At 40.3% G+C, this 23,473-nt stretch overlaps 2 protein-coding genes across 2 annotated transcripts; both read right to left on the reverse strand.

Annotated features, from left to right (window-relative positions):
* Positions 1-383: 383 nt before the first annotated feature.
* On the reverse strand, positions 384-7,284 carry skp1 (S-phase kinase-associated protein 1). The gene is made up of 6 exons (XM_044370890.1): positions 7,137-7,284; positions 6,304-6,403; positions 4,721-4,794; positions 3,798-3,941; positions 1,359-1,499; positions 384-1,118 (listed from the first exon to the last, which is right to left on the reverse strand). The coding sequence occupies exons 2-6, from the start codon at positions 6,398-6,400 to the stop codon at positions 1,083-1,085; spliced, it is 492 nt and encodes a 163-aa protein (XP_044226825.1). The 5' UTR covers positions 6,401-6,403; positions 7,137-7,284; the 3' UTR covers positions 384-1,082.
* A 2,738-nt stretch (positions 7,285-10,022) lies between these two features.
* Positions 10,023-21,883, reverse strand: ppp2cab (protein phosphatase 2 catalytic subunit alpha b). Its single transcript, XM_044370880.1, has 7 exons — positions 21,504-21,883; positions 12,631-12,840; positions 12,354-12,527; positions 11,809-11,898; positions 11,524-11,685; positions 11,024-11,142; positions 10,023-10,823 (listed from the first exon to the last, which is right to left on the reverse strand). Exons 1-7 carry the CDS (start codon positions 21,603-21,605, stop codon positions 10,751-10,753), a joined length of 930 nt encoding a protein of 309 aa, XP_044226815.1. The 5' UTR covers positions 21,606-21,883; the 3' UTR covers positions 10,023-10,750.
* Between the last annotated feature and the right edge of the window lie 1,590 nt (positions 21,884-23,473).

A 23,473-nucleotide genomic window follows, 5' to 3' on the forward strand; every position in this document is an offset into this window, starting at 1 on the left:
AAAAAAAAAGAAAGGCTTTAAATTTGCTGTTCTGCTTGCAGCTTTAAACTCAGCTTACAACGCCGTGGACAAACTGTAGGTTGAACTTTTGTACAGCAAAATTGTTTTCCTCCAGCAGAGAGAGCTCTTGTGCTAGAAATAGCTTGTTTTCAAATTCGAGGATGTTCACGTCAATAGTGGGCACAATTCAAAGATGTCTTTTTGTATTTTTTACGCCTCAAACGCCACTGATGTATTACTTGTTTTTTTTGTTTGATGTATTAAAAGTGGTTTAAATATCTTATCCATGTCTACTGTGGTATGTGGTAAGTATGATTCAAGTGAGATTGTACATAAGTAAATCGACACCTGACAGCTTCAAAACCAAAAATGACAGACACCAGCCTTTTTATACATTTTATTTACTCCTTCAATGTTTGATCATCCAAAAAGCTCATCAGCTTATCTGAGAAGTTTTCCTATTCAATACATGAATTAGGAATGGGGTTACCCAACGCTGTGTGACAACACACAAGTACTTTAAGTCCAAAGGACTGCAAAGGAAAAAAAAAAAAAAAAAAAAAAAATTCTTTCCACCTCAGACGTCACTTTTCATTTAAAACAACCCCATCCTCTCATAACGGTTCCACAGAACAGATGCATTTACAGAGCAAAAATAAAATATTCACCCTCTCATTTCCATTGTCAAAAAAGCCATTTTATTCAATCAATTAACCTAAAAGAAAACACGTCCAGTAAAAAAGACAACCATAGCAATTAATAATAGGGGGAAATATGAAAGGAGTGTCTTCTAATCTTTGAGGTTACAAAGCCATGAATCCGGGACTATTTATTTTATGTGAATACGCAACATGAGTGTGTGGAAACAAAAAAAAAAGAGCTTTATTTAAATTAATGACACCACACAGGCAAGTTAAAATGATCATGCTATTGGTATACAGAAATCGAGGGATGGGTGGGAAGGGGGGAATGTGGCTCTAAATATACTAAATGTAAATATTAACAAGTATGAACAACGCCAGTGCAACCAGTTAGCAGGGACAATCCTTTTCAGTGTGTTAGTGTTGGCAGGATCTTCCTATTTACTTCTCTTCACACCACTGGTTCTCTTTGCGTACCTGCGGAAGAGGAGACACAAAAACGGGATGAGATCCAAAGAAATGTGTGGAGGGCGACTGTTAAAACTGCGATCCCTCCCTGGAGTTGATTCATTTGTTATAAAATCACCACAACAGTCATACAGGATTAAAAAAAAAAAAAGGTTCATTTTTGGCTTTTCCTTCCTTCCAAACTGATTATTTTTTCTTAACTCATAAGACTTTGTTCTCTGACAGACAGAAGACGGATGGAATAATTACCTGGGCTTCTTCCTCCTCTGTGAAATCATTTTTGATGTTGAATGTCTTCCTGATCTCCTCGGGGGTTTTGCCTTTGATCATGTTGGCCACCGTCTTGCAGGTGACGTCTAACAGGCCTTTGATGTCCAAATAGTTGGCGGCCTAAACAGAAAACACAACACATGACATGAGGAGGAGGAGGGGGAGGAGCGGAGAGCGACACAGTGAAAAATAAATTGTAAAGGACTCGTGGACTGACTGAGGAGCTACCAGTGTTTTATTCTGGCTGTCTGAGAGCTAAAAAGCATGTTACTGGACGTTCAGAGCAAAAAAAACAGCCCATTATTGACACAAGGGGCCACACTGGTGGGGTCATGTTGTTTCAGGTAGCAGTGAGGCTTATAAGACACTCAGTAGTATTAGAAACAGCTGTGTAGTGTTTTATTTTCATGAGGTAAATTAAAAGTCATCTACCAGGAATGTGAGTTTGTATGCATTTTTTTTGGCCAATGCAGCAACTTGCCAGATGACATCACATTATCTCGGTAGCTCAGACGACCCTGCATTGTGTTTTGTTTTGTTTTTTAACAGCGGAGTCCTCCGCAGTCGTCCCACTGAAATAAATGACGGGGCTGCAATTCTCCCACTAGAGTCTGACACACAAACTGAATGGAGGAAAATTCAAATATATGCAGATTGACATACATCTGAGATTTTTATTGATTATACATTATTATCATTTATCGACAAAAAGAGATTTAAAGTTGGTATACTGTATAAATATGAAGAGTTTTGTCTGATGTGACATAACAGTGAAACGCAGGTCACTGATGACTTTTCATACATTTGCAATTATCAATATAGTGAAATTAATTCCAGTCTTATCTCTACATCTCTAAGCCATCAGAGCTTATACACAAGACTGAAAAAATAAAAAACAAGTCAACTCCACTCTGCTGTGACCCAGTAAACACTGAACCTTGCTTGCGCCACTGCTGAGCTACTTCGACACTCCTGCTCTCTTTAGCATCCTCTTGCTTTGTGCATGTAAACACACACACACACACACACACACACACACACACACACACACACACACACACACACACACACACACACACACACACACACACACACACACACACACACACACACACACACACACACACACACACACACACACACACACACACACACACACACACACACACACACACACACACACACACACACACACACACACACAGCCAGAGGGGGGCTAATAAACTAAAGTGATGGACACACCGACTTGTATTTCACTTCCTGGAAGCCCACACCTATTTCCCAATCTCTCCCAGGCACTGCTTAGGTTACCTTTCACAGGCTCTGCCTGGCTTAAGTCCAAGATCACTTCTGTGGTTTTTCACCTTAAAACAATCTCTTCACATCCCTGCTTCTTCTATGGCAGTTGCCCAAACCACCAATCTTTCAGTTGTTGCTAAGCAACTTTTGTAACTCTGCTAACCAAATGAAAACGCTCAGTGTTCTGCCACAGCGGCGAATGAAATAAACAGACCACTTGACAGAAAGGTCACACAGTAACAACAGACATTTAGTTTTACAAGTGGATGACAATACTTTATATATGTGTGAGTATATCATAGTGAATGTATTAAATTATAGAAAATCGCAAGGTTTTCAATGGTGTTACATGAGTTACTGACACATGATGCTTCCTTACACAGTCAACAACTTCAGGGGTAACCTGGGATCAGGGCTCCAGAGACCCAGTTCAAGTATGCCAGGGGTTACTGGGTGGCCAACTTCACTAATTTTTCTTTAAGCAGCTAATAATTTGATCTCTGCCTGCAGACATTTTGTATGATCTATCTGAAAGGTTTTGACCCCAGACTGCAGTAACAGCCGGCTAACAGACAGAAGCAATGTACTTAAAATGAACAAAGGAGTATCTTTAAAGTCACTATTAAACCTGTATTTTACATTTTCATGACACTCAAATGATACCGTGTCTTGTATTCATCATGTGGTTGTTCGGATTTATCATAATGTTCAACATGGCAGCACTGAGGCTCATTTACAAGAGTTAAAATGCAATCAAAATTTGAATAGATAAAAAAAACAACAGAACGTTATTGTTTCTACTAAGCTTCTACTTTTAGGGTTTTAGGTTTTAGTTCCAAACTAAACTTAACATTTTATTTGAATATCTCACTGGTTGGCAAACACTGTCCTACTGGGCATCTGTACTTATACAAATAATGCAGTGAGGACAAAATCCTGTTTACAAATTAACATTGTGGTAACTCCTGTGTTAATCATTAAAAGTTAAGGTTTTAGTTAAAGATCAGGTGAGGGTTGTGGTTGAGGGTTGGTTGTGGTTCAATTTAGTGTCAAACCTCCAGGGAAATAATGTACATCAAAGGAATGTAAATGGGAGATATTGTAAACTGACGTATTTACCAGAATGAGTTCAAACAAGGTGCCTTGGTCCACTTTGAGGAACTCCTGGTCCCATACAGGAATGTCATCCGTCCTCTTCTCCTTGTTCTCATCATCCTCAGGAGGAGGAGGATCATCTTTGTGATGAGTGCACCACTGAATCACCTGAGAGAGAGACACACACACACACACACACACACACAACTTTAACCAAGACAACACTTTACAGAGGTCACAACCGGTCAAACATGTATGACATCCATCAGCACTGCATTTTCAGACTGGAACACGAAGATTTCAAAACCACAACAGAATGGTTGCTCTGTCCGGTGTCTCCGTGTGCCTTGTAAACTTTGATTTTAGCAATATGTTTATGAAATGATGCCGATTAATCAGCATAAGTTCTGGATCATGAGGAGAAGAATCTTGAAACCCTTCTCGTTTTAAAATAACCACAGCTCGAGCATGAACTTGAAGGACACAACCTCCCGCTCCCAGTAATGTGATTAGATAGTGATTGATTAGACGGACTGGCAAACAATTTAGCAACGGCAAAAAGGGGACAAACAAGTAGCTTGTGCTTCTGCATGTGATAGATGAGCAGTAAAAAAAATACAATAAAACTAAAACAGTTTAATACAACAGCCCCAGATGAAACATGATGTTTTTCTGATGTCCATCCTATTTATATCAACAAGGAACTATTAGAAATATTGGAAACTCATCAATATCTAAACATATTTCAGCCCTCAATGTGCTGTTTAATGAACCTGAAGTGAATTCTATTGTCACCACATCAACAAAAACAACCTTCATCTTCTGTTACACTGATGATTATTACAGATGTGTGCATGTATGTGTGTATGCGTGTGTGTATGTATGTGTGTGTGTATGTATGTATGTGTATGTGTATGTGTATGTGTGTGTGTGTGTGTATTCTGTACCTTCTTGAGGATGGCAGCGTTAACATTAGGGAGGGGAACTGGGTCATCATCTCCTTCATCATCCATTCCCAAATCTGTCCAAGAATCAAGAAATATCAGAAAAAGAGTCTGAACAAAAAGTGCAATTCTTAATAAATGTATAACTGTTTAACTGGTACAACGGGGAAGAAAAAAAAACAACAAACAGATTTAACATTTAAAAAGGAGGGCTTCACAATTTTTTCCATGTCTGTCTTAAAACAAACCTCTTTCATAAACAATGAAAGAGATTTCATCGTTGTAATCATTCCTCCTGTTCATACGGGCTATTAAAATCCCCTTCAAATATGCTTTCAAAGTACATGAGGGGGGCCAAAATCCACAGTGTGTTTGCACAGTCATTTTGTGGAAAAAAAAAACACATTTAAAAGTTTATCTGAAGCTCAAATGAGGCTTCAACAGTCTGAGTTAGTCATATCTACAGGATATCTGCCAAAGTTATCCTACATTCACACTGCATGCCTTAGTGCTCAATTCAGATTTATTGCTTAGATCTGATTCTTTTGTTTGGCTGTTCACATTATTTTTTAAATGTGGTCGATATCAGATCCCAGTGTGAACTGGTCACAGTCCTGAACTGACCCACATTTGCAAAAGAACAATTACAAAGATGTCACAAGCAGCAGGCTGTCGTACGGAAGTAAACACAAACGCCACTGAAGTCAGTGTTTATGGTTTCATTTACGAGCTGATGTGCAGTGGATGCCAGAGATTTTGTGAGTAGATGATTATGAGGATGAGGAGAAAGAGAGCCAAATTTTTAATTATGGCTTTTTGTGAAGCAATGGCTGCTACTTCTGTACGGAAGTGTGTGTGGATGCAGAGTTGGAGCCAAGAGTGGTGAGATCGTGACATGAATGGCTTCACAAAAACAGATTTCATCCAAAATTTCAGGATGTCAAGAGCGACTTTCAACTACATCTGTCAGCGTCTCACCGCAAGACACTCAGTTCAGACAAGTTGTTCAGATTGAAGTCGCATTGCAAAAAATAAATAAATAAAATACAATCAGACGTGTATCTGATTTGGGACCACATATGAAATTGGCCCAAATTCTATAATTACAATACCAGATTCTATGTGATTTGTGCTGTTCACACTGTTATGGAAAAAAAAAAGATCCAAGTCACATATGAGCAAAAAAATTTCATTTGGGCCACTTTTGCCTGTAGTCTGAATGCAGCCTTACAGTCTTTTTAGCATCAAATTCCTTCTTTGTGTTTCCCTGTTGAGCCGCAGTGAGAGTATAGTAACTGAAAAAGGGACTTTGGCACTAAAAAGACTATAATGTTGAAAAATATCTACTTGATTTGACTAATTTGGAGGAGGCTTGTGGATTTTGTCTCCAATCACTTACATTTTAAGTGAATTATGAAGGGATCTTCTAATGAGGAATGATTATGGCAAGAAAAACCTGTTTCAATGTTCATCTGGGTTGGGCACCTGTCTATAGTTTTAAGACAGACTTGAATAAATGTGAACCTGTGCTTTGAGTCATGCTGTGAGGTCACATAATGGACTTTGTGATGATTTGCAAGTTATACCTTCTAACATTGTCTTGATGGTGACAGACTGTTTGGCTATTTCAACGTCCACCTCGAAGATTTCCCCATCTGAACTCTGTAGTTTTATTGTGGGCATTATCTGTGGAGTGAAATAATATATAATTAACAACACATTTCAATGACAACAACGCTACATCAACAAATCTGTACACAATCATGAGCCAACAGAGTAAACACACATTAAAAGCGGACACTACCTGAAGCGTTAATTCTACGTAGGCTTACTGCTAACGCTACAGCTAGCTAATTGACGTGATGGCTAGTTAACAACTTGTCTGTTATATCACTATAGATAGCTATAGGTTCACATCATTAATATTTAACTGCAGTATTAACAAAAAGCATGGTGCAAGTGTAAGGATATTTTAATACTGTTATTAGCGAGATCAACTCAATCGACAAGTGGTCAGCATTAGCGCTCTCTCCAAGCTAACCAATGAAGCTAACCAAGTAGCTAGCATGCTATTGGTTTGCTTTGTAAACTTGATTTAAAGAGGTGCTCGTTAATGCATAAGAACATGTTCAGTGTGTTGAATGCTGGCTATTATTTGTTGCTTGTGTGTTTTTGCAACCAAAAAAACCCTCTACTATTGCTTAAATAGTACGCTAACACCGAAGCTAGCATTACCATGCACAATGCTAGCCTCTTACGCTAGCACCTTCCGCTGACAGCGAGGCCTCCTAGCAACCGCATTCAGGCTATTCAAGGTAAAGATGTAAACACGTTGTAAAAAAGAATCGACATGACCCCAATTTCCCGTCATGTGAACAAAAATGTAAAAAAGCACATTCCTCTTTGCGAAGCTACGTACCGTGAATGTTGTTTTTACTCAAATCCAGAGGTGAAATATTCCTCTGTAGTCAACAGCAGCAGCAGGGCCTGACAGACGCGGAGCTACCGAGCAGTCGCTGGAAGTCTCTGGATCGACCTGAGCCTGCTGTCCGGAGGCTGACGATCGCTTTGTCGATGCTGGAGGAGGGAGGGGAGAGGAGGGGAGGGGGGGTACTGCGCCCTTTAGAATAACGTTTATCTTTACCAACAGCCATATTGATCAATATTTAATATTATTACTTTCGAAACATGTACTGTTTGAAATACTGAAGATAACTTTAAATTGAGTTACCAGCTGTAGCCTATATTACAAATCTTTTAATTTTATTGGCTAAATTTAATATTCATAAAAGCAATTTTACAGGTAAAAAAAAAAAAAAAAAAAAGCCTAACTTCCTGGTTTTGACATTTCACATTGATTTAGTTCGATTTTCCTCTAATTCAAAGACTGTAAAAACTATGAATGCCTGCTTTTTTGTTTAAAATATTTAAATGAACATAGATAGATACATACATACATACATACATACATACATACATACATACATACATACATAGATAGATAGATAGATAGATAGATAGATAGATAGATATTCTGTATATGATCACTTTGTGGAAGAGGGGAATTTGTAACTGGGGCACACAGCTCAGACGGTCATGTGCTTGTGGAACAAACAATAGGTTCGAGAGATGCAATGTCATGATTTTTCAAAAACGACCCAGATGTCAGGAGAACAAATAAATACCATAAATAATCATGAAAAACAAAGAAACCAACCAACAAATGCATGTAGAGCAGAATTAAGCAGATACCCAACATGATAATTAACATTCAAAAGAGAGTACTCAAATGTTTTAATCACTCTAAATCCAGCCCCCTAGACAAACTCCACTCCAAAACCCTCCAAACCCAAGAGCTGAGCCCAGAAAAGAGTCCTCTATGTCAGCTGGTGCTGAGACCCTCTCAAACACACTCTGACCAGTCTTGATCCAAACACCAATCAGAATAAACCAAATTATAACGCAATGTAAAGAAACCTACGTGGAACATTGAAAAGAAGAAATTAAAAGTGAACGTAGATTGGCACACACACGCATAGGATACACTGTTTATGTGAATTGAATTTACATCATTCAGAGAGAGAGAGAGACATGAGGTGAGGCTGAATTTCTGCAGGATGGGGAGCCAGATCCAAAACCTCAGGAAATGGCACAGACAGCCAGAGCAGGTTCCAGCATGGATGCTGGTCCAGCAAAGAGGTGCCTGAGAGACAAGAGAGGACAGGAGGAGAAAAAGGGAGAGAGAGGGAGAGAGAAGAGAGAGGGGCACACAGCCCGGATGCTGAAGTGCTTGTGGAACAAACAAACAGAAGGTTAGAAAGATGCAACGGTTTCCAGAACAGCAATAATCAATAATCTCGTCGGCAGGAGGGCGCTTAGTGAATTTATTGTGACAGAAACCGACCCACCGAGCAACACAAGGTCATGAAGCAATCACATTAAAGGCAACTAATTGTAGGTTAAGTTTAAAAGGACTCAAGAGACTGGGATTGTCTGACATCAGCAGGGAGGTTATTCCATAAGAACAGGGCCTGATAGGAAAAGGCCCCGCCGCCTGCTGACTTCTTTTAAACTGTGGGTTCACACAGGAGCCTTGCATTTTGAGAGCTGAGAGCTCCAGATGGAGTATGGGGTTTAAGATCAGGCAGGTATGATGGGGCGTGCCTATTAAAGATTTTATAGGTCATTAGAAGCACCTTCAAGTCTGATCTAACATGGATAGGAGGCCAATGACGGGAGGCTATAATTGGTGTAATATGGTCAAATTTTCCTAGATTCTAGCTGCAGCGTTTTGAACCACCTGAAGACTTTTAGTACAGTACCAGCACATGGCAGACCTGAAAACAGAACATTACAATCCATCCATCCAGTAGTAGTGGTGTAATGTAGTGATTTAAGCTACCACAGAGTGGCGCTTTCTCCTCATTACAGATCCATTTTAGCTGATTAAATGGTGCTTTCCAGTGCTCCTTGAAAGCTTTCATTCCCTAGTTCAGGGTTCATAAATACCACTTAATCTATTTCTTAACATTGCATCACTACTCCTTTGTTCATGAATTATATATTAGGAACATTTTGCTGTTTTTTTCTTTTAGATTTGCTTCAGTGACAAAATGAAAGAAAGAGAAAATGCACATTAGGCATAAATTATATGTGTTAAATGACAAACACAATAGCAACATACATACAGTAATATTATCTGACCCTAAATAAAATGCCAATCATACTATTTCTATAAGTTGACCAACTTTGTGCTCTTGATAATTTCAAACATCTTAAACTCTCTGAAAATTAAGACTTGTGTTATGATCTTGTTGTTCATTTATGTTTCACTCATTATTACAATATTTCTGGTGGCACATGAAAGCAACTGAAGACTACAGAAGCCTAATAGATCCCAAGATGATTTAATAAATGTGAAAATTTTGATGATGCAAATGTCTCCTTTCAAAAAAGTCTAGTCTTCAAACAATTACACTTCAGTAATAAAATATTATTTGATGTCAAAGCTCATAATTGTGTTCACAGACATTCCCACCTTGTTATCAGTTACCAGTGACACTCTCCAACAAGGTCATCAGCGCGCAGACGTCTCCATAACACACATCCCGAACTAATTCCTCAAATGTTTCACTGCCAGCCAACCTGCGGCCCAGATGGCTGATCCACTCACTGGTTGGTGAGATGGCAGACTTCCAATTGGCTAAATCCAAAGGGACCTTGTAAGCTAGACCATAACACCAGTTGTCAAATCATTTCAGGGCAAAGTTCTTCAGTATAATAGAACAAGAAAACAGCAGTCACATCAAGGAGCCACCTTCATCTTTATTATTCAAATGGTTTGGTTAATACAGACTCTGTAGTTCAGAGGGAGTCAGTGAGTTGATGTGGATGAACACTCCATCATCTGTCGATCATATACACCAAGCTGAGTGACTGTATAAGAAGAGTTTTCCTTAAAAGTTACACAGGACAGAGAAACCTTGTGTAAAACCTGCCTGATGGGGGCTTTATTTGTAATTTTTAAAAAAAATCAAAAAGGAAAAAAAAAAAAACATCTGTAGTGTGAAATCTTTCTATCTTTTGACATATGTTACATTTCTTTAGATTTACAAAAGTGCAAACAGATCATGCTCAGATCTCCTAGACATAAACTATGGCATGTGGGATTCAAACCGCCACATGTGAAATAGCAAACTTTCGTCTTGGACCTCAGTGCCATCAGTGCAGCTACACAGGTACAGGAGGAGATATTTTAACATCATTGTTGGGAGAGATTTTCAATGCATGTCCTCAGCAATGAATATTGTAATGATTATGGCACACACCTTTTTGGTCCATCCATCTACACACAGACTTTTGATTTTGCTAAATGCTTAAATAGGTCTTTGTGTGAATATACAATGTGCACTGCTGTGTAGCCCCCGCCCCCAGGCTCCCACCCTCCCCCTTCCTCATTCATGTTGTTTTCAGTTGAAGGTCATATATCATGGCAATACTGGACTTGACTGTACAATGGTCAAAGGTCAGAGTTTACAGGAAGTAGTCTGGGGTGCGGCGAGTGACATGAGGCTCCCCTCTGCGAGGTGCAGGATCAAACTGCAAGCTGGTAGAAGGAGGAATAAAAAAGCATGAAAATCCATTAAAGTCACAATTTTTGCACATAAATTTGAGTTTTACAAGGCCGTTGCACCGTATCACTTGAGAAACAAATTACTCAACAATCATCAAAAGCTTCTTTTAGATTATACAGATGAACTGAATTACTCGCATCAGCTCCAGTTTTCAGTTTTTTGTTGTACTTACAACGAGTATTGGAGGGTGTCGTCTAGCTCCATGATGGCTGCCTGGTTACCACAGCGGTAGCAGTAGTTTGGAGCGCTAAATATTGTTACCACATTCCTCTCATGGCACCAGTTGTATCCCTGAGGGAGACAAATGCATTATTCACTGGAGATCTATAATACAAATCTAAACTAAACCACATGTTCTTGAACTTGGTATAAGATGGCTAGCTGGTGATATAGCTGCTTGTTCTACTGTTTATCGCAGCAGAGATGGTCGGGAGAAATTATTTTTTTGATTCATCTTTATTTACTTCAACCTCTTGAATAAATAAATACCAGTATAGTACTCCACTGTAGCTGTACTCCACTTAAATTTGCCTGTTAAAATTACAAAAATGCATGTTGGCTTTTAAAATCAATTAATCACGGTGGACAGTTGATGTAAAGATAGTTTCCTGTCCCCAACTAAAATCATCCTCAGCAGCAGATAAATTACCGATAAACTATACAGACACATACCTCCATAACCAGCTGGTGGGCACGGGACACCAGTGTGAGGCGGTTGGCGTGGTTGAAAGTCTCAGAGATGTCCTGACCAAAAGTGTATCCAGCTCCTCGGGGGGAGATGCCCCAGCCGCCGCGGTCGTCGGGGTCTGACCACAGCAGGTCACACATGGGACCCTGCGGAGGACGAGAAAGAGGGGCAGGTTTAACTCTTGTTCTTAATTTTGACTTTCCTTACCATGAGGCAGTTTATAACTCTGCTCTTGAAAATGAAAAGACACAATTTTATTTTATCTTTACCTCATGCGGCACTTCCTGTAAACGGTCCAGTGCTCTGATGTGATCCAATGTATCTATGGACGGTGACAGACCTCCATGAAGACAAAAGATCTGGAAGGAAAAGAGGAATGTTTGAGTATTAAAAGAAGACACAAGAACTTCTCTCTGACCATCAATTTCTGTATCCATCACACAAACATTTTTATTTCTTAAACTAAAAGTTTTATATGTGACTTCCACAGAACAACAGCAGCTGGATACACAAGATCATGCGGGAATCCCTCTCGTCAGGCTTATGTGCTTGTGTCCGAACCACAGGTGGTTGGGAGCAATCGGCGTCCTGCGAGGATTCTTGCGTGATCTCACCAATCCAGCTGCCTCGCAAGGTAAGACGATGATAGACAGATGGTTCATCCAATCGTCTGCCAAGTGCTTTTTGAAAGTGTCTGCCCTTTTCTAAACGGTTTCCAAGGACGACTTCTCAGATGGTTCTGTCTAACAAACCATCTGGCGCGTCAGGTTATATATAAATCATATCTGTGAAAACAACCCACGTGTATTCTCACCTGAGAGTCTACCAAGGCAGTGAGGGGGAGGTAATCGAACAGGTCTGTGAAGAACTTCCAAACGTTGGCGTTACCATATTTCCTTAGGCACTCGTCATAGAAGCCGTACACTTGTGTGATCTGTCTGCTCTCGTGGTTCCCTCTGAGGATTGTGATGCGCTCCCGGTAGCGTACCTGAAACACGAGCACAGAACAGAGCTGTATGTTAACTTTCTTTTCCTAAAAAAAAAGCTAATTTCAGTTTTTAGAATGAGTCAAACATGTGAGGACTTCTTACCTTAAGTGCTACTAGTAAAGTGACGGTTTCTACAGAGTAGTACCCTCTGTCCACGTAGTCTCCCATGAACAAGTAGTTTGTGTCTGGAGATTTTCCTCCTATCTTGAACAACTCCATGAGGTCGTGGAACTGTCCGTGCACATCGCCACACACCGTCACTGGACATCTAACCTCCTGGACATTTGACTCCTTTGTCAGGATCTCCTTTGCCTGGAGAGAAAAAAAAACAACAACAAATGTTTAACTGTAATTCATGGATTGAAAATAATGAAATGAAACCAGGTAAAGTGAGACATACATAAAACTGCAAATGAGACAAACAAACCCAAAGAGGCTTAAAAAGATCTCAAAAGTCAAGAAGGTCCTTTATATGAAACAAATCCTGCTATATTCTATAATCCTGATATATTTTGTGCTGTGTTTTGTTTATTTATATGCAGGAAAATCCATGTGACCCTGCACTGTAATCACATGCTCCGTGCTCTGCAATTTTCTGTCATTATTTGTTCTCCATCTTTATTTCAGGAACGGCCAATTTCCTGCCAACCTCGCTGCACAATTTCCACATCAGCCTCCATTGGGGTCTGCATCGAGATGCTATACAGCGATTACAACACAACTCCCAATGTCCCCACCATAATCTCTCAGAGGAAATAAACCCCTACACTGTGTGTGTGTATGTCTCCAGTTTCCTGTAGGCCTGCCTTGCAACACTTGGAAAAGACAGCTCTGGCTTCACTGCAGCAGTTCCTAAAATCAATTAGTGTTGACGCTCCAAAAAGCCGAGGACAGAGAGGAAAATGGTCTCTAGTCTTGGTTTACTCAGATTATTATTTTAAGAGGGCTAGGCTAGGCTAGGCTAGGCTATGGCAGTACAACACAGTCATCCACGACAGCCCCAAAAATGGAACTGTCAAAAATACTTTTCTTGGACACAGTTCACTCTACCCAGAATTCATTAAGACGTAGTTTAAAAATTGCTACACCAGTGTATGACTCAGTATGTGGCCTCGAGCTAGCATTTTTTTTATTTTTTTTTTAGAGGAAACACCATTGTCTGCTGATTCACTGCAAACAACTCACACACTGACGAAACAATCAAAATATGCAGAGGAATTTCTTTTGCACGTCAGCCGATTCAAGAAAAAAAAAGGTTACTTGGCATTATTTGGCTTCATTTAGACAACCATTTCTAGCATAGTGACGATTCTTATTTGACGAAAGGGAAAGTTTATGGTAAAATTAATATTTTCAAAAAGTAAGCAAACATTTTGTTAGTGATTTTCACTAAGTAGGTGCTTGATATTAATAACTTTACCAGTAGTTTCCAAATTAGAACAAAACTAAAAATAGAGGGAAACTTTAAACAGTACCAATCCTAAATCTGGAGACCCACAACAAGGCCTATTCCTGGAGTCAGTCTAGCTTGGCAGGCAGGCTCTGACTAAGGGGTCGGTCAGCTGGATGAGCTGTTTTAAGGAGCTTTGGAGGAAACAAATCCTCAAGCTGAGAGTAAAATTCTCTCAGCCGAATGACTGCTAGACACGTCTGACGCACTGAGCCGCTTGAGAGATGTGGAGCAAAGAAGAGAGACTTGAGTGAGGCATCTGCAAAATCACAGTGAGATGGACAATGGAAAAAAAGGAGGGGAGGGGGAGTTACATACACCAGCTCTTTTTAAGTGATTTTTAACATGTGATTCTGGTGAGAAGGTCACTATGCATCCGCCATACGCTTGCAAGCAGGGGTTGTTGTGTTTATGTGTGTGTGTGTGTTTCATAAGATCGTTATCACATGACGGACTCTTTGAACTTGGTCCAAATGTCCGGTGGGTTTGTCGATGGCATATTTTGAGCAGCCCCCCCATCTTTTCGTACTGTTCCTTTTAAAACTACAAATGGGACCAGGGTGAGAGAAAGAGTGAATTGATGCTGACAGAAGTTGACCTGTCACCCCGGCAGATGGTACAGAGAGAAAGAGAGACAGACCCACAGTGACCAGGACAGGACAGGACTGCAGCGCAGCACAATGCTGACCTATATTACACACATAGACACACTCCACGTGCCCATACTACCATGTGGCAGGAGGCCTTTTCAATCACTGGGCTCTGGGATGACAGATTGACCAGGGCATCTGACTCTAAAGCAATTGAACTGTTAAGCCAGCGAGAGAATATTCTAGATGCCTGTATAAAGTGGAGCAGCAATATATTTTCACCACCTCACTAATTACTCTGAGTGGAAAAAATCAGAGACGAGAGAAATAAACAAACAAACGTTCATTTTAAGTGGGCCAGGTCAGTCTGTCTGTCTGCCTGTCATCCTCATTGCTGTTTGCTGTTCTGAAATTTACATCTAATTTCCTTTAGTAGCAGTTTCATTAAGTGCTGTATGAGTGAAATAAATAAAGATAAAGAAAAGTTTTTAAACATATGGTAGGTTTAAACAGTGAACTCAGTGTCACTGACCTGCCTAACACCAGTACTTCTGGACTACAGAGTAGATTAAATCAAAGACTCTAGATTGGGCTACTAATCTAGTAGCCAGCTAAAACACAAATAGTTTCTGGAGGGACATAAATGTACTCAGATATAATTACCTTAGTAATTTTAATTGGGAATCCAATTTAAGAGCTTTGTTGGCATCTTGCTTGTTTGAAAGCTACTGTGTTTTTAAGTTTTGTTCAGCTATGAATCACTGATAAAAGCTAATCATCCAGTTCCTTCTCTGTTTCAAACAAATCTCTGTTCCTTCTGCTGGAAATATACAGAAACCTCTGTCTGATCTCATTTTACTCTAAATTCAGATCTCTTGTAATAACATCTCAGACATTGAGTTTAAACAAAAGTAGAACTACCCAATCAAAAAAAAGAAAAAAGTACTTTAAGTGTTATTCCTTCTATCCATTCGTTCAGACATCCCCTACTTTCCTTTTCTTTGCCAGTGTATGTATGACACAGTGTCCTACAGATCTGTAACCTTACTCTGAACTCTATGAGTAATATGTTCAATGACACATCAGATATCACCTCTGTGTCCTACAGTGGCTCAAGTGATTAAAACTGGGTTAATGTGCACTTCGTGTGAGGCTAGCCCATTTACAACTTGGGTCTCCCAACAGATACAAGTTGTATTTCCTCGCTGTATAGAACCATGGATTTTATTTTTATCCAGTTTCTAACGTCGTTTAGTCTTCAGTCAAAACCCTACAGTTCTAAGTACATCTCACTATCGGTCTTTATAGCTGGTTATACTCAGTAAGTTGTTCATTTCTGTGGCAAACAATTTCAAATCACCATTATCGGCAACATCTGCCACCTGCATTTTATTTTTTCTTGCAAACATCCTTTACCATATTTATTTTTATACTCATGTAACAAAACAATGCAACACGAGTATGACAGAAAACAAAAAAAAAACATCAAACAGGATTAAGTTCTACCTGATAAATAACATAAACTTATGAAATGTGACCTGCTGCTTCTGGTACTAGGAAAACTTTTACATAACTCCTGTTTCCAGCTTGGATTTAGCCATGACCGCAAACTTTGTGTGAGAACTGTTTATCCATGAGACAGCGGGTCACAGCTTGTACTGTGAGCGCCAGGCCAGCTGTGAAGGAAAAGGATGACGCCAGAGGTTACGTAATTGCCTCGCCCCAAAGTACAGACCACACCTGAAAGGCCTCAGAGAGGTTGCAGGGAGGGATTCTTCAGCCCTGATTACAGCTACGCCCCGAGACGTCAGACGCCACACAGTCAACAAACTGCTTAGCCCAGTGCTGAGAAGTGAAGTCAGCATTTTCCCGTCTGCTGCAATATAATCCCATTAAAGAGAGTTACACACGGCCAAAGGTTCCCTGGATACAATTTAGGGCAAATTAACCTTCACAACTAGGTCCAACAACAACCACAAAGAATGACCTCACTCAAGATGTTTATGGTCATTAAAAGTTAAACATCTCACTGAGATCAGCACTATAATCAGTGAAGAAATCAGCACCACCAGCAGCAAAATGATGGCAGATTGTTAGCTTTGGCCATGTTCACACCTGACATTAAAATACATCTTGGGTGATCGGATCACAAGTGGACAGCTTTAAGTACAGGTGTGAATGCACCCAAGATGCACTGAGGATGCACTGAGATCCCATCGCTCAGACCACCTTTGGAGGTGGACTGGGCCACATATGGCCATGTTCTTTTAGCAGTGTGTACACCAATCTGTCCTGGGCCACGCTGAAGGACCGTCTTTTCAACTGACGTCCTCTGAGAAAGCAGAAGTGCGTACTCATTTGCACACCAACAGCATCATATCAAAGTGCGAAACAAGGGTCGCATCGCCGATGGATGACAGTCATCGACCGCTGTGACCATCGTAACGTTGTGATTTAAAGATGCGATCGCAGGTGGTCATTCGAGAGCGTGTGGAGACACATTCTAACGCCAGGTGTGAACTGATGTACTAAGAGCTCTCCACTTGTGATCGGATCACCCAAGACAAATGTTAATGCCAGGTGTCGACGGGGCCTAAGTCAGCTTTTCTACTATGACTGAATTTTGCTGAGGTGACTTTAACAACTTTATGTCAGCATCAGTCATTTTGGCTTGAGTGTGTTCAAAAAGTATTGTTGCATACTTCATCCATGTTTTTGATATCCATTTGTCCCATTTTTATGATATTAGTATTACACTATTAAGGGATTTCTACTAGTTTAGTATCACTGTATCAGACTTTTCAACAGTGCTTCTGACTAATTCACTTTTATGAGTAAAACAATGACATCAGTTCGCAAACAAAGCTTTATTTGCTGCCCTGACTAGCTGCATCAAACTTGTTTTTTAACATTAACAGAGGTCACACAGAAGACCTCAGCTTCACCGTATGACCACATTATTACATCAGTCTAACACACTTTAGATGATGTCATATACTAATGTTTGATGAAAAACGAAACGAAATCAGAACTTCCCCAGCTTTTAACATTTGCGGTTTACACAGCTGTGTATTTTACTGCCCCTCATAAATGTTGTGTGTAAAGCACTTTGTTATCTCCAAATGAAGATGATTTACTAAGACAAGTCAAATGAATTAGACCAAGTCTAAATGTTTCTCAAACGCTGCTTCATAAGGGAATCAAAAGAGCAAAGACGTAAACAACACAGGGCTTGAAAATTAAGAGCAAAAACATTGTCTGAATGGTTATGTAATTCTCAGAGGGTTTATTTTTGAACAGAGGAAAAAGAAAAACGTCACGGAAAGGATACGTCTCTCTGTCTGAAGCACGCGTTAAGTGTCTAATTACATTACAACTCAATTTCCAGTGTACGGAGCACCGTCTGCAATCACCTCATTTAATCCTGGCAACTAGATTAAATACTAAAAAAAAAAAATGATTGAGCTCTGTAAACAAACACCATCTGAAAAACACATCAAGAGCCTTGAGAGACGGGAGTAACTGAGCACAGAAAAATCTGCAGTGATTAGGATACACAGGATACACACCAAACTGAAACTTTGGTATGTTTGGCCTGTCCAGAGATCGTTGGAAACAAAAAAAAAAAAAAAAAACAAGTGAGGACGGATTACACAGCACATCTCATTCCTCCACACCCCCATACATCCCAAAACAGAGACGGCTGCTCTCTGAGTCACAATGAAACAGTGTTATCCTGAGTCATACACTTTGATCCCCTTAGCAACAAAGGCTTTGATAGTGTTAGCGATGCAGCTCACAATCAATCATATGCTCTGCTATTTTTAAAATCAGGGGAGGATGTTGGGTAGGTGCATTCTGCTGAATATATTAACACAAGTCGCAGAGGGATGGATAGATGCAGGTAGACAGTAGTTTGGAGCTGTTGAGCTCTTTTGAGCTGTGACAGTGATACAGCCTCGGGGTAAGGAAACTGTAGCTTTCCTTTTTCCTCTTGACCGCTTTTATGGCATCTTTGCTGCATTAGGGAGGAAACGGCGGAGAGCGACAGGAAAGAGAGAGACAACATTATTTGTGAGGTATACATGTTTCTTGTGCATTGTGTTCACTTTATAACACAACTGTTTACGAGGCCTACGAATCTGTTTTCTTGAATGTCTGGCTTTGCAAGATAGACGTACGCGGAGATGTGTCGAATCACATCAGCAGGAGGGAAAAGCCTGTTAAAATAAGTCAAGTAAAAACTGACATTCTTCATCTACTTCCTACCTAGACTAGAGGATGACACAAAAAAAGTATAAATCTGGAAAATAACAAAGCCAAATACATATCTACAACTAAGCTAGTTTAACTTTTTTGAGCTGACACAAGACTGCCACAGCATGGACCCTCAACCACCCTCCCAAGCCAACGTCCCGTTTTGGGATCTTGACCTATAGTGGAAAAAAAAAAAACAGGGTTGAATAATGCAGCTTAAACTACTGGAACAGACCATATCAGAGAAGAGCAAAAAAAAGAAAACAAATGTCGGGATTAACGAGCCACTCGAGAATAGCCTTAAACTTCAGGGAACAGCACTCCAAACATGGTCGTGGGCCTCATCTCTCAGTCCTTTTAAGAGCTGAGAGGGATCAAGCTCTCTATAGAATGAACACAGATCCGGCAAATGGCAATAAAAACACCCATCCAAATTTAGTGACCGTTATAAGGATTAAGTTTTAGAGCCAAAATTTCCTTTAAAGTCTGGACATCTCAAGTCAGCAGGTGGTCTGAGTACAAAAGATGTTGAGGAGAGATTGGAGTTAAGCTCCAGCTCAGATCAAAGTCCGCAGAAGCTGTCGGCCAGTTATCAGCCAAAGGAGGCTGAGCAGAGCAAGAATGTGTATGGTTACCGCTCTTATTAGCATGAATTACAATAAGTTGGATAAGATCAAGTTCCTGGCTTTGCAACAAGCAAGAACAAGTTAAAAAGGTCAACGCCACACTGCACTGACAACGCCACAAACATGACGTGTCGGATGCATCATTCGCATGCATGTGAGCAATTAAAATCCAGTCATGCTCTGTGGCGTGTCTGAAAATGCTGAGCAGGTCCAGTTGATTCTGATTTTTCTATCAAGATGGCGAGAGGAAAAGATCTAAGTGACTTTGAAAGAGGGTCCATTGTCGGGGCACAGATGGCAGGAGCCTGAGTCACAAAGACGGCTCACCTGGCTGTTGCGTTTCAATACGAACGGCGACTAAAGTGACATCTGCATTTAGATCTACAGGAAAGACATCAGTAAAAAAGGGTCAGAATTGTGGTCGACAGCGCGCGATTGATGACCATGATGATGCTCGTGCATAAGTGCGATATGTAAGGAAAAACAGAAGTGCAACTCTTCCTCAGGTGACTGAGAATGTCAATGCAGGACGTGATCAGACTGCGTCAGCAAGAACAGTCTGTCGATAATTGCGTAGAGGGGGATATTATAGTAGGATGACAGTGCATAAACCCCTCATTACAAAGATGAATGCAGTCCAGTGGTGCAAAAACCACAGACACTGGTCTACAGAGAGGTGAAAGAAAGTGATATGGTCAGATGAGTCATCCTTCACCATATTTTCGACAAGTGAGCAAGTGCATGTGTGGTGTAGACCAGGAGAACAGCACAGGCCTGAATGCTTGACCCCTACGGTGAGGGGATCCGGTGGCTCTGTTATGCTTTGGGGGGGCATTTTACTGGCACAGTTTGGGTCCACTTGTCCCCTTAGAGGGAAAGGTCACTGCAAATCAATACAGAGTTGTTCTGAGTGATCACCTTTATTCTATGATGAAGCATTTCTATCCTGATGGGACCGGTCTCTTCCAGGATGACAATGCCCCCATCCATAGGGCACGAGGGGTCACTGAATGGTTTGACGAGTATAAAAACGATGTGAATCATATGCTATGGCCTTCACAGTCAACAGATCTCAACCCAACTGAACACCTATGGCAGATTTTGAACCAACATGTAGACTTGTAGAATCAATGCCAAGTAGCATTGAAGCTGTTCTGGTGGCACATGGTAGCCCAACACCTTACTAAGACCCTTTATGTTGTTTTTTCCTTTACTTTGACCAATTAAGCGGTGTGATGTCATGTTCAAGGTTGAAAATGGACCTCTTTATTGCCTGGTAAACAAGATGATCTCACTACTTATTGACTAGAGAGGTAAATCAGAAGCTACATGAAGGACAGGGGTCAGAGGTTAACTGCAACTTTCTTGACTAACCTCTGAGAAATGCAGAGTCATTAAATCATGTGTCATAACATTCATAGAGGAAAACAAACCAACTTCTACCCACCTTTCCAGGGCTTCAAACAGCAGCACCTGACTTGAAGATAAGGTTCAAAGGCTAAAAACATAGCTAGTGTTTTGTTTTGTTTTTTTAAATGTGTCACTCATTCAGCTAATTCTTTCCTTTTCTGACACTTTTAACTGCTTACATATAATTAATGCGAGGAAATTAAGCTGCCAGTCAGCCGCACGTTAAACTTGAGTGGAGTTGTTTTTTTTTTAATAACTGCCTCAGCTTGCTAAAAGAGATGCTACAGGTCACACTGACAGTCTGGATGAGGAGGGCTGTAAATGTGGTATGTGACTTGAATTCAGTTTGGCTGCCCCTGCTCTGGCTGGCGGGGGGGAGAAAAAACCCCTCAGTAACCGACAGCATGTGCTCGTAATTCAACATTTCCAGACATTTCTGACAGGTAACCGTTTAAACATACTAATGATAAGTGGCTAACCACGCAAATTTGATGACAAACATACACACCGCGCAGTGAAATGTACACTATAGACGCCATTTTAAGAATGTCTGGAAGGCGGCGGGTAAGGAGAGGGAAGACGTTGACAGGAACTTGAGGTTGAAAAAAAGGGGGGGGGGGATACATTTTTAAAATATCTCACCTTTTCACACAGACTTTTCACTTGTCCCTCCGTCAGCTGCTTGCACTCGTTGAGCTGCTCGATCCACTGATCAAGTTCTTTCGTAAACGCCTTTTCGTCCATTTCTGTGTGTTTTCAGGGTCGCTGCAGTTCGTTTTGCCGTGTTTACGTTAGCTACTTTTTTTTGTTGTTGTTGTTTAGGAGACGATTCCTGTGATGTTCTTGTCTTTTCCAGAGCTTTACTGAACTGCGGCGGCAGGTGCTGACTGCTCTCTAGTGAAACGACGCATGTACCTCTCTGGCTGTCAGATGGCTATGATTCGGCTGAATTGAAAGTGAGGAGAGGGAGGGAGAGAGACGTCAGTTGGTGATCCACCCTGGAAATGAGTCTCCGTCGAGCCGCACGTAATTAAATACCACACTTCCGGTCTTGACCTTCGAAATAAAAGCACGTCTGATTTGGAGTGATACAAGAAAAACAAATGCTTGAAGGACAGATTCACAATCATAGATATATATTATATATATCAATGTTCACAGTTCTCTTGAAGCAATTGTGAGGTGCTCAAATTAACACTGACATATATTTTTTCTTGTGGTAAGCATTCTTTTAAAGGTATACTATGCAGGATTTTCCTAATAATTTTTAAAAAAATGCATAGACGCATACAGAAGTTATCCCTCTCATTCATCACTTGTGACCCACTAAAAGTGTGTGGTGGTGTAACTTATGTGTCTACTGTAGACTGTAAGAAAAAATAGAAGTAGTAGGTTTATAGACTCCTGTTTTGAAGCCCCGAGTTTGCCATTTTGACTGTCAACATCTTGGATTTTTGGAGCCAAAAGTGACCATATTTGGACAAGAGGGCGGACTTGACCCTAATGGTAGCTGCTAGCTGCTAGCTTCATTAGCATGGTGCATTCACAGTCTATGGTTACCTGTGATAATGCTAATGCTAATTTTCACTAGCAAAAAACAGGCTTAAAATCATTCAAACAAAATATATTTGCCGGAAAAAACTGAACATCTGACTGTCTTTTTGTACAAACGAACACTGAACAAGACTTTTTTAAGCAACCAAAATGTTACAGTTAACTTTCATGAACTGAAAACACACTGACATAGCAATGTCTACAGCTACGCTTATACTCTGTGAATCTGGGGTTACTCCATGGTTACATTACCTAACAAATGTTGTTGCCGTAGTAGCGATTTGTTAATCACAACGTAGCCACGCTCTGAAGCATACCCTGCTCTACCATCAAATTTAAATTAAATGGGACCATAATTTACAAAATGAACATCAAGCTGTATTGAGGAAGACTTGAAACTCACAATTGAGGCCATAAATTCATTAGGAAACTGTTTACTGAGGTAATAAATAAATAAATCAAGTGAGAGGTAGGGTCATTTTCTCATAGATTTATATACAATCAGACTTCTTTTTGGAGCCAGTGGAGTCGCCTTCTTCCTGTATTTTCTTATTTTTTGAATTATTTTTGCTGTTTTGGGGACATTTCTGGGCATCAGCCTTTGGGCAGTGGGTATACACCTATTTATAGAATTATTGTTTCCTCAGAGTGAAAAAATTAGTGAAACCTTTATACTTTTTCTGTAAGCAGCTAAAATTGGAGCAGGAGTTTTTGTAGATCAGCCTACTTCCGGTGTGACTCTGGTTGATTGTGTCAAGCTTGACGAAGCAGCAGAGCCCCACCAGACACACACAACAACCACAAACCTGCTGTATGGATGCAGCTTTGCCATTGGTTCAGCATGCTGCTTCCTCTGCAGTTTTATTGGCTCACCGTTTAATAGAGAAGTTACCAACATGCACCAGAGAGAATACATCATCTCTCTGGAAAAGGATGTTGTGAATTTGATGGTGTGGCCATGATGTCACTGTTTATATAGCCAACAGTAGGTAAACAAAATAAAAGAGAACAGCTAATAGCCTATATTTAACTGATACAGTGTGTGTTTATTCAGTTAT

Source organism: Thunnus albacares, chromosome 13 (genome assembly GCF_914725855.1).
Source record: "Thunnus albacares chromosome 13, fThuAlb1.1, whole genome shotgun sequence".
In the NCBI taxonomy this organism is placed as follows: Eukaryota; Metazoa; Chordata; class Actinopteri; order Scombriformes; family Scombridae; genus Thunnus; species Thunnus albacares.

Bases quoted from the DNA above. Each gene is read 5' to 3' on its own strand.
- skp1 (XM_044370890.1), bottom strand. From the start codon at position 6,400: ATGCCCACAATAAAACTACAGAGTTCAGATGGGGAAATCTTCGAGGTG. The intron at 4,795-6,303 runs GTATAACTTGCA...ATTCTTGGACAG, and splicing joins CATCAAGACAATGTTAGAAG to ATTTGGGAATGGATGATGAA. The intron at 1,500-3,797 runs GTAAATACGTCA...TTTTCTGTTTAG, and splicing joins CCTTGTTTGAACTCATTCTG to GCCGCCAACTATTTGGACAT.
- ppp2cab (XM_044370880.1), bottom strand. From the start codon at position 21,605: ATGGACGAAAAGGCGTTTACGAAAGAACTTGATCAGTGGATCGAGCAG. The intron at 12,528-12,630 runs GTAAGAAGTCCT...CTCGTGTTTCAG, and splicing joins CTTTACTAGTAGCACTTAAG to GTACGCTACCGGGAGCGCAT. The intron at 10,824-11,023 runs GTAAGTACAACA...TCCTTCTACCAG, and splicing joins GACACCCTCCAATACTCGTT to CTTGCAGTTTGATCCTGCAC.